Raw genomic sequence first — 16,324 nt, 5'->3', positions numbered from 1 at the left:
AGACATACTTGGGTATACATTTATTAAAAAGTATGATTCTGTGCTTCAAGCAAATGTCTTCCATGGATTATGAAGGTGAGTTAGACCAGGCCCCGTTAGGACCACCCACTCATTTATAGGATGATCTAACAGTACAAAATATTTACAAAATACAGAGTATATCAAATGTTGACATATTTACAGTTTAAGTACAGGAGCTGAAAAGCTTCACAAGTAAGAGACATCAGATATTCAATAGAGGTACAAATGCACATGTCGCCTTGTAATCGGAAGGTTGAGAGTTCGAGCCCCGGCTTGGACAGTCTCTGTCGTTGTGTCCTTGGGCAAGACACTTCACCCGTTGCCTACTGGTGGTGGTCAGAGGGCCCGGTGGCGCCAGTGTCCGGCAGCCTCGCCTCTGTCAGTGCGCCCCAGGGTGGCTGTGGCTACAATGTGGCTTGCCATCACCAGTGTGTGAATGGGTGGATGACTGAATGTGTAAAGCTCTTTGGGGTCCTTAGGGACTAGAAAAGCGCTATACAAATACAGGCCATTTACCATTTTGTGATGGAATTACTGCCAATAGACTTAACTATGTCCATGGCAAACACACAATGCAAGGCCCAAGATCAGGGACTCGGGACAAATTAAAGGCCAATTCTATCAAATACTTCCCACCATGAACCCTTATCAGAATAAGTTCTGCACAGTGCTCATTTTGGAGGAAAACTCCTGGATCCACACATTCATACAATGATTCGATCTGATGCTGCTACTGCATGCTTCAGTTAAGTAGAAACAACCAGGCAATGATTAAAACTAGCAGTTCAGTTCATGATTCTATGTTTAAAAAGAGTCCTATGGATAAAATGGCTTGTAATCATAAAATTTTGAATGAAGTATTTGTGGTGTTTCTGTAACGTCTCTTCCCCCCCACGTCAGCTGTATAGAAGGTAATGTATCAGATTTTCCAGATCCACAGGCTCACCGCAGTAGAGGAGCTCTAGGTTTGGGTATGGAGTGACTACAAAGAAGAAGGGGGAAAATAGAGTTATTTAAGATTAAATCATTACAATACTAGAGTAAATGCAAGACAGAAAAGTGAAGCGGTAGATACCATAGCCTGGAAAACCTAATGGATTGCAAAGAGCTGCGAGCTTTACATCCTCTGGAGACGGTACGTCTGTTGCATATATGAAACGTAAAAGGAGGAAAAGAAGGGAGGTGAACATTAAAGATTGGCTCAAGAAAAGAATGCACACATGGCTACAGAGTGGTAACAACAGGCCAAAGGCAGAGTGAAGTGAGGCGCACAAAGTCTAGAGAAGCTATAGCCAGCCATACTCTCAAACAAACTGTTCTCAGAGAACATGCAGGGAAAATGTTTGAATGAAGCAGCAGGGGGATTGTGCCAAGTGGAATTTAATTTGGCATCCTGATAGTGGTACATATGCACCATCAGATTTACTACATGTTAGACCTGGACAATATCCAGTTATATATAAAGGTTAGTTCATCTGAGTAAAGAATCTGAGCTGGGTTGCACCTTCATCAAATTCATAAAACAATATTTATTAATAGTATTTAGTTTCTCTATGTAAACCTCATTAGCCTTCTGTCATGATGAAAAAAAATGCAAATTTCTCTACACTGAAAGGATCTGCAGTACCATTTTGTTTTACTTAATGCTTAAATTAACTGAATAATTAAATTCAATGAAAGTATTCACCTGTTTATAATTAATCCATTCCTTCATTAAAAAAAATGCATTCAAATGCTTCCACTTTTACCTAAACTGTAAGATCTTAACTGTTGTTGGTGGAAACAGTCTTTTTTTTTCAAGAAACATTTTTTGAATGAATCACAGGTTTTGTTTCAGTAGGCGATGCAGCCCAGCCTAGGAACATCATGTGATTATGGCACAACCCCTTTTTTTTGAAAACTGAAGTGAAACGACGTGTATTCCAAGCCTCTGAAATTTTTGCTGAATTTGCACAGGCACTAAAGATCATATCTCTTTTTGCATATTGCAATTTTTGGCTCCTGTGCAAATGCAGTCCAAATCTCCACTTGGCTTGTGAAGATCTAAGGAAGCTTGCCTGTAGATGGACCTGTCCCATGCTTAAGCTGATGGGAGAGCCTAAGTTGGTTGTGACACTGGCTGTCTGTCTATGGCTGTCACATGGTTCACAACACATTGGGTCTTTGCCACCAGCCACGACATGCAAGTTGCCTAGGGACCTGACCAGTCTGGTGTTGCACAGGGAGCTGGTAGAGAAAAGGGAAGCTGTTAATGTACTCAGCAAGCACTCATGAGTGGCTATAGCCTCTCTATTTTTGTTTTTTTTTTTCAGTTTCAATGGTACATAGAGGAATTAAAATACAAAGCATGTATTATTATTACAACAGTACAATTTCACATGTAATGACTGAAGTTAAAAATACAACCTACAGACTGCTTTAAACACGCATTATTTATAATGGCCAGCAGGGGGCAACTAGGTAAACACTTTCATATTGAATATACATGATGTCCTATCTGCAGATTATGGGTGATGTCAAATTGCAGCTGCAGCAATGTTTTCTGTCTAGTCTATGATCCAAACTGAAACATTGTTGACCTTTGTGGATAATTTTAACTGTATAACGTATGTAAAGTCTATCCGGGAAAGTCAGTTCGGGCAAATAAGTGTTATTTAAATTCTTCCACTGACCTTCCTCCTGTTCCATTGGCTGGAAGGGAGGTTCTGGTCCTTTTCCTGCTGTCTGACTGGTCAGATAGAGCCAATGGGCTAACACTTGTCTTACAGCTCTGAAAACTTGCCTGCAAGATGACTCCGCTGCAGAGGAGACATATTCATTAGTCTAAGCCCTGCTTTATGTCAGTATGTGTATGTAGGTGTGCATTTTGTGTGTACATTGTACACTTTACCTCAGGGACTGTGATGAGGATCTGGTGTGCATCTTATTCTCCTCTTGTCTGTGAAGACAAAGTAACATAGCAGTAAAAAATGTGAAACTTCATATGTATATGTAATGAACTACACTTCAGAGTGGATAGCAGGGGAAAGGTTTGCATGGTAATGAGAAAAAATGTTTTGTTTTTAATGTGACAGTTTTAGCCGTGTGAACAGAATATTATTGCATTCAGCAGCCAGGTAGGATTAGTAGAGCTAAGTTAAAGCGAGGAGGTGGCACTAAAACTTAAAGAGAGTCTTGATCTGTCTTAGTCATTTCCATCAGCAGCTCTTAATTGTCTGCCAATTTAACAGTTGGGAATAAGTCAACACAATAACCAGCAAAGCATAATGTGTAAAGGTGACGGGGTGATGGGAATGTTTATGGTACAAATCATCATGTACAAAAAATGCTGACAAGGTCAAGGCAGTAGCCTTTGAGGTTTTAGATTTTTAAAAACTGGCTCTGCTCATTAGCTTTGACTTTACAGTATTTGCAGAAAGAATATAGGAACAGTAAGATGATTTTGAACAAATTTCTGATTCGGGTTGGGAATTAAAAAGAGACTGGGGGCTCACTTACAGCATTCTCAGTTAGAGCTCCAGAAGGAGGGGCAGGGCAGGTTTTGGGGGGGCTGACGGGCAGTAGAACTCATTGAAATCCTAACCCGTCTATACAGAAATGCAGGATGGAAGAAGGGAAGCCATACACAATCCACCACAGGGCAAGGCTACACAGGGAGGAGAGCAGCATGGCTACCAGCCATCTGAAAGGAGGACAAATCCAACAACAAGAGCAAATGGAAAAAAAGGGGGAAAAAAGGAAGGAGAGACAAGAGACGTCTGGGCAGGACATAAAGCCTCTGATGTTGTGCTTTTCCACTGGGACTGGATTAGATGAATCACCTTTTGTAGAGCCTTTCATCCAACAGTGCCAAACAGCATATTTTTGTTCATCACTTGCTCTGTTGTATAAGCAGTCAGCCATAAAGAACCCAACTAATGTAGGAAGTTTAAAGTAGGTTAACTTACTTGAGGAAAAAAACAACAACTTTATTTTACTTAAGTTCTACATATTTATAATAAATATAGGAGTGAGTTTTTTTGTATCGTAAGCTCCTCAAAAGTACTTGAAAATAAAACACGATTCTAGGAAAAAAAAGAACCCCAGGCAGCATTTACAGACATTAAATAGATAACAGTATCCCTGGTACTGAAATTGTAGTGATTGATATAAGCCTGCCAATGAAGGAGATGGGCTCTGTTTAACAGAAACATCTAAAAATAGTCAGATCCTACAAGAATTAAGCACCCATTTCTAAACTCTGTCCCACACTTTTAATAGAAGCTAACAGAGATGGACTCCTGCAAGAGTAAACAAAGCTCAGATGGTATGCATACACTGATCCAGTCACAAGAGCAATGGAAAAACAACAGGCAACTGACAATGATCCCAGCCCAGCATTAAGTACATGTTAGACACAAACACAGAGGCATGTGCATGCGTGCATGTCCAAGGGTTTCATGCCTGTTGCCATGCGTGAAGAGGCAGAAAAGTGAAGAAGTTCTGACAGTCATCGTTCTAATCGTCCCTGGAGTTTAACATGCATATTGGTGTTGCATAATAAACCAAACAGTGGAGCCAGATGGTGATGCTCAGCTGGAAATGGAGCATTAGATGTGTAGCAATGCATTCCCTACAGCAGCATATGGCCTGTAGTGCAAGCAAATCTCCCTTCAGCCTCAACTCTCTGTTTTCGTGCAACTACCTAGCCCATAGCCCCTAGCCCACAATGTTTTTCTAATGCTTTATGTGATAACGAGGATCTGGAGGATTTTACTATCCAAATAACAGAATTTAAAGACACTAATTAAACTCACAAAACACTCGAAATCATAGCTTAGTCCAGTACCAAAGAACTACTGCCAATTTACACCTAAACATTAATGAATCAGCTGGCAAATTCACTACTTTACCAAGCAATGAGGAATTACGTACTGCAGATGAGAACAAGGTCAAAGCTTCCCTGATTCAGACTTTATCTTGATGTGAGCCAAGTCAGTCGTGCAAGCAAAGCAATAAAACATTGAATTCAACTAATCCCGATCTTATTTAAAACCGTGATTGGTTGAATAATTGGTGCTGTTAACTTGAGAGCTTTTATTGTGACTCAGAGGATACCATAGATATGCCTTGATATCAAAGCAGAACAGCTCGGTGTGTCCATGAGGCAGATAATGAAAGGCGTGTAAATGTAATGCATCCACTAAGTGCATAACCTCTTCACACCAGTCATCAAAAGAAAAGAAAAGGAAGAGAGAGAAAAAAAAAAAAAAGGACAACTTCAAATCTGTCACACCATTCGCTGGCTTACCAATATATATTTTTTTAAACAGGAAGAGGATGTCGGCTAGAAAGGAACTGACGTGCACTTACCTCCAACGTACAAAACCTCACATCCTCTCTCTGTTTTTCCTCTCCCCAACTCTTTCTCTGCCTCTCTCTGCTATCTTTTGAACGGCAGGCAACACATCGGCCACACCGTGCCCATGAGGCTGCAGCAGAACACTACCACCTGCCTGACATGGGACAACAAAAGCCAAAGCCATATGGGTACATTGGCAGAGGCCGGTCAACCATACTCTGCCATACTGACCAACCTTCCACAGCTTTGAATTATATGGACACAAATGATGTGGACTTGGGCAGAAAAACAACAATAGAGGAAATTTTAATAATCTTTTAATGACGTTGTTGTTCAGTAGAGGGTTAGGTTTTGCACTTTAGCACCCCCCACTGGCATAGAGCGGGAAGCTCACGTCATAGTTGTCCAAATACGGCTGATCGTTTCTTTTTTTCTTTCTTTCTTCTTTTTTCAAAGAATTAGAAAAGCTAATCAATATTTGTTGTCTCAGCTACAAAGTTTATCTATAGAAAAACTTTCTGTTGACTTGAATGAGTGACCTAGTTACACTGATTTCATGATAACCTAGTGACAGATAAGCTTTATATTGACTTGGCTTACATATGCTTTTGTCCAAACTGAACTTTTTTAAGCTTCTGACCAAAGAACACAGCTTACACACCATCAGCACTTTAGCAAAAGATTTTCATAGAGCTATCATCTTTAGCTTCCACATTGTTCATGCCTTTCTAAATTCAACCCACAAAACAGTTTTTCCTGGAAAAGTGTATATCAGATAACTAAAATCCAACCCTGCAAACAACTGTGTCACTTTGAGCCTAAGTATCTGGGCTACCACTTTCTCATCTTATTGTTTATCCTCACTGATTACACATGGTAATAGGATGACTTTATTATACTCTATCCGTATGAGATGAAATTTGAAAAAAGAAACATGGTTATTAAAATAATGCAGATATTCCAAACGGTTTAAAGTACAGTATTAGGATGAAATTGTATGGCATGGTTAAATGAGGGCAGCCCTGCCAAATCCTCAAACCCGACTCCCAAAGCGGACTACCTGGAAGAAGTTACTGAGGAAGACAGAAAGCTTACCCAACGAAATGATAAATGTAACCAAAGAAATCCTACATGGTCACTTCCTGGTCATCTTTTTTATGCTTTGAAAAACACTACTGTATACATGTAATGATCCAAGGGACTGATTCGCTCATTTTACTGTACTACAGCACAATGGTGTGATGCATGATGAGGCTTGCAGGCTGCCTGGATACTTACGATAGTGAACCCGAAGATGATCTGGCCTGCCTCTTGCTCTTAAGAGCTCGTAATTTATCACCCTGTGTTAGGCCATTTCTCTCCTCTTCATCATTGTACTGCAAAAAAAAGAGAAAAACAATGAGCAGAATGAATTATTAGAATGAAAGACTTAAGACTTTAGTTTCAAACTCACCATTTCCATCTCTTCTTTCTTGGATCCTCTGTTCTTGTTGCTCCCATTGATGGTTATGTCATCCACTCCAGATAGGATCCTGGTTACAGCCATCTTACCATTCTCACGTTCATTCAGCATCTTCTCGCGGAAAACATCTCCTTCTGCCCACAGACTGTTCTGCTTCCTGATACACAAACCACACAATGATTTTCTTGCCAAACCAAAAATCACATGACTTTAAGATTTTTCATCATCTAATAATTTGTTGCCTGAAACAGTGTTGTTTCAAACCACAGCTATAAAACTTAAACTGTGGTTAATTTATCTAGTTTAATCTCAGATATGTATCAATACAAAATACTTTGAAAGTATTTAAAGATTTTTTAAAATGTGACATTTTGAAAGTCCTGCTCTAGTGAACACTTACTCTTCAACAAAGTTCTGCTGAGGTCCAATGATGGACCCTGGTCGGCAGATCCGTATCCAAGCGATGGCCTCTGCTGCAGTTAGGCGGTAATGTTTCATCATATAGCAGGCAATCAGAGTACCAGTCCTTCCTAGCCCAGCTAAAACAAAAGAAAAGTAGCGTGCATTGAAATTGTGCCGTAAACAGGAAACCGAGCAAGGTTTATGTAGCTACAAGTACGTCTTGCACCAAAAAAAACCTACCTTTACAGTGGACTGCAATGGCTCCTTCAGCGTTCTCACAGATGTTGAGAAACGTCCTAACAATAGAATCATTCGGTGTGCTTCCATCCACAAAGAAGAGGTCCTGATGTTCAAACCCAGAGTCTGTAAAACGTCGGGCATCATACATCTTCTTGTTGAGTCTGATGATGGTAGTGATGTTGTGCTTCCTGAAGTATGGGATGTAGGCCTCAGGAGCGTGCAAAGGGTACCCTAAAATAAGAAAGGAAAACATTCTTGTGAGTTCAGGATGTGTTAAAATGTGGTGAGACATAGTCCTGTAATGTACTTTAATTACCATTCTCTATTTTGCTTTTTGGATGCGGCCCACTGAATGCAAGGAACTTTCCTGGAATGATCCAGTTCAAGTCTCCATTTTCTGCTCTCTCATAGTGCTCATATTCTTCCACATCAAAGTTAGAGAAGTCGAGCCAGCCATAATGCAAAGCCTAGCGGAGCGTTGAATTGAAAGTCATTTTGTTAGGGTGTGTTAATACAACAAAGAAAAGGAATTCATTCTTTAAATGACATACTTTGTGCACACCACGAAGACAGTCTAGGATGTTCAGATTGTACATGCAGGTTCCAAATGAAGCATCTCTGTAAAATATAAAACATATTTAAGGTTCTGCACAACATACATGGGATTTCATATTCATTTAAACACTGAATATGATATCACTTCTTCTTATTCTGAACTCTTTCTCTCTTTCCCTCTCAAAAAGCATGTGTGACCCCTCCTCTTAAAGGTCCCTGTCATAATTCTGATGAGCCACAGTAGCATTGTGCTTTAATCTTGTGTTGTAGTTGGGGCTAAACAGTGCTCCAATATTTAATTTGCTGTGCAATTTCATTGAGGTATGTTAAAGTGGACCTATTATGATTTCAAATTTTCTGTTAAACACATGTTGTTACAATGGTGGATGCTTATATTAAACAATGTCTGCAGGAAACCTATGTGAATTTAAGCTTCTGACTGCTCTATAACCTTGGTTTCCAATATGTTTTACTTCTTTTTGGATAGTTATAATGATATGATAACATGCTTTTGAGGTAAGCCAATCAGAAGAAATTTAGCTCAAAGGCAGAGCTAAAATGAGCTAAATTTTTTTACAAGCTTGCACCAATGTCCGCTATTTATAACTAAGTGTTATTTTAATTTGTGAATGGTGCAGAGAAACTCTAGTAAAGTCCAGTAAGAGAAACCTGGAACTGGAAATTTAGCTTAATAGGTCCCCTTTAAGAAAAAACAATAACTAGAATAGAAATTAATCTATTATCATTTTCCTTTAATCAGTATAGTTTAACCCTCCCACCCAGCTCCTCTTATCACTTAACAGTCTCCTTGATTAATGAAGAGAGGCTGAAACCAGAAACTTATACTTTCAGTCAGAGACACTTGAAAATCAAATTAAAATGCGAATGGCAGTTAAAACTGTTATTATTAAATTAGTCTGAGTAAAAATTGTGTTGCAAACTGTTACCTGAATGGAATATATGATGAATTTCTTGACATCAGCAGACTGTAGGCCTCCTCTGGCAACATATTTAGATGCATTACCTATAAATACAAATGTGCAATCAGCAAATGCCATATGTATTACATGCTAATATAATTTCTGTTACATTAGGCACAGCACAAGTCCATAAGTTATTTGTAATACACATGTTTGCAAACAACTTACTGCATATGAGCCTATTAGATAGGCAGCATTGGCTTGCTTCTTCTGATCTCCACATGTATAAAATATGATCTTCTTCCTTGAGAGTGTAATGGACTGCACAAATACATTAACAACATGAAATTACAGGTGATTCTTTATTTATTTGAGTGACAAAAAAAAATGATTACCTGTATAACTGAAAAGTTATTCATTAGGTCTACCAAGGATCAACAAGCAAAGATATCTTAAATTGAAAAGGCTGGACAACCATCAATAAATCAATCATGCACAGGAGCTCAGCTGCCCCAGCCTGTGATCAGCATCTTTTCCAGCTCACATGCAAATACACGTAAACTGTCTCAGCACAAAGCAATAACGCAAACATGTTTGCACTATTAGGTACATAGATTAAACAATAAGACAGCTGACTGTATTACATAAAAGCCCAAACACTACTTTACTTTGTTTACCTACTGTAGGTATAAAAAGCTATTGATTGAACCCCCCCCTTACAGGAACTGCAAATTAAGAGCATCAGTTTACTTTACCTTGAGCTTCTTTGTCAGCTTGCAGCAGAAGCGATAAAACATGGCCAGGTTAAGGGGACCAAAGTCCGCATAGAAGCTAAGAGAGGGAGAGAGAGAAAGCAGAGAACAAAGAGTGTGTCAGTGGCTATTTATGCAGCCAGCTATCATCTCTAGGGAAGTTTCACTAGACAGAATCGGCTACCCAAGATTCACACTGTAAAAACACTGACAGAGTAAAGGCTATATTTAGAAACATCATGGGTCAATCAGAACAGGACAAAAAGCTGCAAACACCAGGTCTTTTTGTAACACTAGCATAAACTTTAAAAGGTCAGTCCTGTCCTAGTGAGCCATCCTTTAAAAGCCCTGATGTTGCTAAAATAGCAAGTAGTGGAACCTCTTCCACTGGCTTTGAAGTTGAATATCTTTTGCAATGCACCATGACATTGCGTAACATCACAGTAAGGGGCAAGTTATGTACACATCTACTCACACAAACCCTACTGTTAAAGATCAGCATTTGATAACATGAGGTGTGCCTATTTTATGGCACTCAGACCAAAAGGAGAGAAAGGAAGAAAGAAAGAAAGGGGACACACACGATATGGAAACTAGTAATCCAAGTAAGTGGTGAGTATGACTACTCACTTCTCATATGCCAGTTCTTCATCGATGCAGAAACAGTGTCTTTCAGCTGTGCTCTTGATCTTTTGCTGAAGTATGGCAAAATACAGTTGATCTGGAGGAACACGACAGGGGAAGAGGGAGGGGACAACATTAAAATAAAGGCAGTTACTTGTTTTTTGTCATGTAAACACATGCATGCTGCTGATTATTAAAAAAAACTCTCTTCGTCTAATACTTCTTAAAAGTATTTTTTTCTCGCGACTTACCTTTGATGAACTCAATGCACACTGACGAAACATCGTCCGCGGTCATCTTGCAAACTGTTTTGAACATGACGTTTTTATACAGAAACACACGGGGTGACTTTCTTCACTGAGACTTTCGCATGCTAGGTAAAAAAAAATAAAAATAAAACGCGAATAGTTAAGTTTAAAGTGGCAAAATGTAAATTTAAAAGGGATAAGGAAGGTTTCTTTAGTCTTTTAAAGTGGAGAAAGTCACTTGCCGAAGAGGGAAGGACGGAGAGTTTCGTGTCTAAGTGCGTACTCTGCTAAAAATGAGCTCTGCGCGACCCCTCCCCTGAGGCGGTTCTCGGGACGCTATTGGCTGCAAGAGATGCAGAGGACTACGTGATTGGTAGACAAACGCGTACGTCAGGCTCTGCCCCGCCTAGTTCAGTTTAAAGTTCTTGATATTAGACACATGATAGGCCCTGGGATCGTTGCCCAAGCGGTTGCTAGGACGATCTCTTAGCCAGTCAGATTTGTGATTTCTACTTCGACGAACCTCCCCTCTTTCAGCTCACCGAGGATGTGGGAACCAGGAAACGCCATAAAGATATGAAAATAAAACATAAATGGAACTGACAGTGGGTTGACTGTGATATTTATGACATTGATACAGCAAACCACCTCTAAGTATGCACTCGCACCTCACACCGACTTCATAAAACAAAAAGGTGCAACTCTGCCGCAATTCCCTGCTCTGAAATTAAATACCCGAGTAAAACTGCTCATTGTTGGAGGTTTCATGTGCACGGAGCTAAGGTAAATCGAGGCAAAACCCGCTGTAATAACATTAAAGGGACAGACGGTGTCGCCATGAGAGGACAAAAGCAGGGAAAAAATCAAAGACGTTCACACACAATGGTCAGTGCACGACATTTTTGGGGGGGGGGGGGGTTTCGCCTGTAGTGCGCGCTTTCGTGCATTTGCCAACTGTGCGCAAAGTTGACCGGGTGCATTCTGCAGACCCCCTTACCTGTTATCTCAATGTAAATATCAGAGTTTGGCTCCGCCTCTGAGCTGCTGTGAGCTGCACAGCGCTTTTTCCTCGACTCGGCTCGCCTCCTTTCGCTCTTGCGCTTCATTTTTTCTCCTCAGGGCTGCTGGACATTCCCGTGCAGCAGCGACAGACACCCCTGCGCTTCACAGTGCGGCGGCTTGTCCTCGTGTTGTCGACGCGCTAATATGTCATGTCTCGCCCCCGATGGTCTGCCTGTGTCTGCGTGCTTCCAGTTACCCGTTCCAACCTCTCTGGTGGTGACGTCTGTGAACAGGGGCAGGTTTCTGCTTTCTGAATCCCCTGCAAGTGACGTATCGGGATTAGATGTCCAATGCCCACCCTTCACCGTTCAGCTGCAGCAGCTGGTGCTGTACCAATAGATAACATATTGGAAATGTAGTCCTTGATGCCAGAGTTTTTCCTATTTGAATGCAACCGTGCTCTGGCCTTGCACTGTAGAGCATATATGGCCGCCAATAAATAACAAAAAAAATATCTTTATTTACAATATAATAAACTTTGCAGATTGCAATGGGAATGTGACAAGGTAGTAAAATCAGTGCAACAGCTGCTATTCAGTCTTATCACTACAAAACAGGCACATAATTATACCACAAAACACACTGGAATATAAGGGTTTACTGCTGTTTCAGACCACAGACTGAAAACAGAGAAAATCCTCCTGCATCAAGAACAACCATCATCAGCTCTTGACATGTGATTGGAGACACTGGACAATGCCAGTAGTGCATTTTTTAATGAAACTGTACTATTTGCAAGGCCAGTGATTCTAACCTCTCCCAGGTTTTTGGTCATTTGGTCAGGTCAGTGTCTAGCCTTGAAATAAATAACATACTTGTGAATGCTGGGACTGAAATATTTGTTACGGATAAAACTCTTCTTGGGGGGAATCAATGTAATGATGAATCCAAGTTAGAGATTTCTGTCTGTAACATAATGGTGTATTTAAGAAGACAAACAGAACATAAATATTCAGTTCTGGGAGGGTTGTCTATAGAGTTGGACAAAGAGAATGACAAATTAGACGTGTTGTCTTATTTGTCAAAGTTTTGCAAGAACTTCTTGAAAACTATATAAGACTACAAAAAAAGAGTGTTGGCTGACATTGACTTTTTCCTCCACAGTCATTGGACCTCAGCCCTGCTAAACATTTAAAGGGGACACTGCAAAGGCCAAGCATTCACTGATTTCTCAAGAAGATATTTGGAACACTTTCAGATCATGCCAGGAAAACATGCCTTATCGGTTTTTGCACAAACTTGCCGCATGCACTTTCAGTTTGAGTGATGTTATTAAAGCCAAGACAGTTGAGGGAAGAGGAGAGAGGTGTGTGTTAAGCTGATAAAGTCATTGTAATGTACTATTTGTCAATCAAGTTGAGTTCAAATGCACAACAGAAGCAACAGAAACTCATTTAGTCGTCTTAGAGTTTGAAGCTGATTGTATATACACTCCATGTGTGATTACAGCAGTGACGTGGGATGAAACTTTCAGGCAGGCACCTAACTAGATGTGAATGATTTTCGGCTTATCGCTGAAGTCAATCGTTTTCTGAGCTCCTGCAAGCTGAAGGAGCCAGTTGATGGGCATGTGGTCCAGGCGGTTCATGTCAAGATGGGAAAAATGGACTTTGGAGCCTGTAGAGAGGGAGAAAACAGTGAGTGTGAAGAAAAAAGATATAAGATATAATGCAGTGGCAACATTAACACATGACATTATATATAGAGAGAGACCAACTTACCAGGTCCTGCAATGATGGCTCCACCTTGTTGATGTAGGTCACCCTGAAAATCAAAGGCAGGACTAGTCATGGCTCTCCATATAGTCTTGATTTGGCCCATAAAAACGCCAGACTTCACATGGGGACTAGGCTGTGCTGAGTTCACAAACACAGATACAAAGACAAAGTTTCATTATCATCTCAAAATAAGCTTACTTATACACTCCAACAGTGTTTTTGCATACCAGAGTCTGTGAATGTCTCCTCTCTCTTCATCCCCAGCTTTTGGTAAATGCGCCTCTCTGGGTCCACATATATTTCATAAGGATACTCCGTGAGCAAGCAGAACGACTACATGACAGAACAAGAAGAAAGAGTACATTTGTCTGGAAAACTATAGTGCCTGCTGTGATATTTATATACACTCATCAGACACTGTAATAGGTACACCTTGCAAAAGTTAGACCTTAATTCTTTGTGGCATACATTCAACGGAGATTTTGGTTCATATTGAATTGATAGCATCACACAGTTGGTGCAGCTTTGATGGCTGCACATCCATCATGCCAAAGACGTTCTACTGGATTGCAGTAGTGGAAATTCTTATATAGTGAATAGTGAATTCTTTCTCTTGTTCCTTGAACTAGTTTTGATTATCTGAGCTTTTTGATGTGTAATCCTGCTGGAAATAGCCATCAGAAGATGCGAATACTGTAGTCAGAAAGGGATGGACGTGGTCAAGATCAATACTCGGGAAGGCTGCGGAGTTTAAAATCACACTCAATTGGTTCCAAGTGGCCCAAGGTGTACCAAGAAAATATGCCTTCCACCATTATACCACCAGCAGCCTGAACAGTTCAGAATCAATCCACACTTTCATTCTTTTTTTTACTTCAGATCCTATCATCTGAATGTAGAAGTAGAATTGGAGACTCATGAGACCAGAATGCTTTTTTTCAAACCTCTATTGCCCGATTTTGTTGAGCCTGTGCAAACTGCAGCCTCAGTTTCCTGTACTTAGCTGACAGGAGTGGCTCTAGGTGTGGTCTTTTGCATATTTTGGTTGTAACAAGTGGTTATTTCAGTTACTCGTGCCTTCTTATCAGCTCGAAGCAGTCTGGACATTCTCCTCTTACTTTTCACACAGACAACTGGTGCTCACTGGATATTTCCCCCTTTTTTTTCTCGACCATTCTCTGTAAACCTTAGAGATGGCACTGTGGCAGAATTCCAATAGAGCGGCCACATGTCAAAACCAGACTCAATTAAATCACCTTTCTTCAAAACTTCAGCGAGTTGTTTTGACCATGTCTGCATGCATAAATGCACTGAGTTGCTGCCATGTGGTTGGCTGATCAGATATTTGCTTTAACAAGCAGCTGAACAAGTGTCCAGTGGGTGTATATATAACAAAATAATTACCTTTATGTGATGATAAGCGGACTGACCTATCACGACCAGTCTAATTTCAGCATCCTGCAACAACACACATGGAATTTCGGATTTCTCATGATCAATTATTTATGTTAATACTCATCAGACCTCCTATTGCTACAACTGAGCACCTTTGCTGCCAGTGTTGCAGCTGTGCTCTTTGTTTTGACAGCCTCTAGTGCAATGGTCCTTACTAAACAGAACTTACCTCCAGTACTTCTCTGGGTATTTTTCCCAAATCATCAGCATACTCTTTACAGCTGTAGCACAAGAAATTCTGCAGGGACACATATTACATAACATGTTAAAAGTCTGTAGTGATGAGAGAGATCACTGCATTTAAAAATTCACATCTTGCGCCATAACATTTATCCCTCTGTCTTCACCTATGAAGAACGATCTCTTCATTCGTCCATTTCCAACACACCACAGGAAATTCTTGGAGCATCTGGCCAGCTACACTTAGGCTCACCTACTTTGAAGCCTATCAAGACCCAGTTAAAAACGCAACTTAAGGTAGGGTGCCTATGCGAACCCATAACTCATCAGCAAAGTTAAGCCAAATGAAGTTTTCCCTACCCGCACAAAAATTATGACCGATTTGCTGTCTTGGTATAGGGTCTTGAACGGAAGAGAAACTCCATGCCGGTCGTAAATTAAACAGTCTTCGACGTCTCTGAGATTAATATCCACAAAACAGGTCACATTTTCCTGGCTTCCTTTAGTTACTTGTCGAGTTATTGGTGAAACTACTTCAGCCATTTTTTTTTCTCAGAGGATCCAGAATTCGCAGTGCTGCTATTTTGGGAGTTGCAATTCAGCCTGGAGGAGCTGGTGCCTGGAAAATTCACGCCCATATGCTCTCTCTCTCTCTCTCTCTCTCTCTCTCTCCAGGAGAACGAAGAGAGACGGCGAACACATATTCATTGGTTAAACATTGGTTAATATTATCTTAATCTCCGGATTTAGTTGTATAAATAAGGCAATACAAAACAGAAACTGACCGGTGCGTCAGTGCGCGCGCGCTCTGACTTCACAATAACAGTTAGGCAACATTTATTTATATATAGCCTATTTCAGCTCAGTGAACAACATTGCCATGGATATGAGGCCATTAAAAGCTATTGTTTACAGTGTAGTCGCTCAGATGCGAGAGCAGATACTCTAGCAGAAATTCCGCAAACACTTTTCAGAATAAACATGATGGGTCTTACAGTTGTGTTTCTATGGATTCCAGCCCATTATGGAATAATGGGGAATGAAATGGCAGACAGAGCGGCGAAGGAAGCCACAAGACATGGGACAGTTGACATGGCTGTTAGTTTTGGTCAAGCTGAAGTGAAGAGTATCATAAGGCAAGAAATGAGGAGTAGTTGGCAAAAGCAGTAGGAGGAGGAAAGGAGAGGACGATGGTTGTATACAATACAAAGGGGGGTAGGAGAAATGAGAACCACTGGAAGGAGCAGGAGAGAGGAGATGGTCATAGAGATTGAGATTTGGACATACTGGGTTAAATGCTACATTATTCTTGATTGGGAAACATAATACGGGGAAATGTGCCTT

At 40.5% G+C, this 16,324-nt stretch overlaps 2 protein-coding genes across 20 annotated transcripts; both read right to left on the bottom strand.

Moving 5' to 3' along the window:
- Window positions 1-7: 7 nt before the first annotated feature.
- On the bottom strand, window positions 8-11,869 carry cdc14b (cell division cycle 14B). Of its 18 annotated transcripts, XM_085294793.1 has the most exons (17): window positions 10,808-11,413; window positions 10,569-10,690; window positions 10,324-10,414; window positions 9,697-9,772; window positions 9,170-9,262; window positions 8,969-9,045; window positions 8,018-8,084; window positions 7,783-7,933; window positions 7,467-7,697; window positions 7,225-7,363; window positions 6,816-6,981; window positions 6,641-6,738; window positions 2,912-2,959; window positions 2,694-2,819; window positions 2,079-2,247; window positions 1,097-1,162; window positions 8-1,003 (listed from the first exon to the last, which is right to left on the bottom strand). In XM_085294793.1, the coding sequence occupies exons 2-16, from the start codon at window positions 10,633-10,635 to the stop codon at window positions 1,139-1,141; spliced, it is 1,623 nt and encodes a 540-aa protein (XP_085150919.1). In that variant the 5' UTR covers window positions 10,636-10,690; window positions 10,808-11,413; the 3' UTR covers window positions 8-1,003; window positions 1,097-1,138. The 18 variants fall into 18 exon arrangements, 9 of the variants coding, with proteins under 9 accessions (XP_085150919.1, XP_085150916.1, XP_085150918.1 ...); XM_085294790.1 differs by lacking the exons at window positions 10,569-10,690; window positions 10,808-11,413 and adding an exon at window positions 11,563-11,868; XM_085294792.1 differs by having other exon boundaries at window positions 10,569-11,413.
- A 197-nt stretch (window positions 11,870-12,066) lies between these two features.
- Window positions 12,067-15,678, bottom strand: prxl2c (peroxiredoxin like 2C). Of its 2 annotated transcripts, XM_085294787.1 has the most exons (6): window positions 15,341-15,676; window positions 14,970-15,038; window positions 14,750-14,803; window positions 13,573-13,678; window positions 13,349-13,483; window positions 12,067-13,244 (listed from the first exon to the last, which is right to left on the bottom strand). In XM_085294787.1, the coding sequence occupies exons 1-6, from the start codon at window positions 15,521-15,523 to the stop codon at window positions 13,114-13,116; spliced, it is 678 nt and encodes a 225-aa protein (XP_085150913.1). In that variant the 5' UTR covers window positions 15,524-15,676; the 3' UTR covers window positions 12,067-13,113. The 2 variants fall into 2 exon arrangements, with proteins under 2 accessions (XP_085150913.1, XP_085150914.1); XM_085294788.1 differs by lacking the exon at window positions 14,750-14,803 and having other exon boundaries at window positions 15,341-15,678.
- Window positions 15,679-16,324: the final 646 nt, after the last annotated feature.

Source organism: Mchenga conophoros, linkage group LG12, assembly GCF_057382185.1.
Source record: "Mchenga conophoros isolate Kocher_MC1m ecotype Shallow Benthic linkage group LG12, M_conophoros_male_GT1.1, whole genome shotgun sequence".
Lineage (NCBI taxonomy): Eukaryota > Metazoa > Chordata > Actinopteri > Cichliformes > Cichlidae > Mchenga > Mchenga conophoros.
Note: the sequence above shows the minus strand (reverse complement) of the source record. Positions and strands in the feature narration are given on the sequence as shown.

Bases quoted from the DNA above. Each gene is read 5' to 3' on its own strand.
- cdc14b (XM_085294790.1), bottom strand. From the start codon at position 11,671: ATGAAGCGCAAGAGCGAAAGGAGGCGAGCCGAGTCGAGGAAAAAGCGC. The intron at 10,415-11,562 runs GTAAGGGGGTCT...GTGTTCCTCCAG, and splicing joins TATTTACATTGAGATAACAG to ATCAACTGTATTTTGCCATA. The intron at 7,698-7,782 runs GTAATTAAAGTA...TTCTTATTTTAG, and splicing joins AAAAAGCAAAATAGAGAATG to GGTACCCTTTGCACGCTCCT.
- prxl2c (XM_085294787.1), bottom strand. From the start codon at position 15,523: ATGGCTGAAGTAGTTTCACCAATAACTCGACAAGTAACTAAAGGAAGC. The intron at 15,039-15,340 runs GTAGGGAAAACT...GTGTCCCTGCAG, and splicing joins CGGTCATAATTTTTGTGCGG to AATTTCTTGTGCTACAGCTG. The intron at 14,804-14,969 runs GTAAGTTCTGTT...GTGTTGTTGCAG, and splicing joins TACCCAGAGAAGTACTGGAG to GATGCTGAAATTAGACTGGT.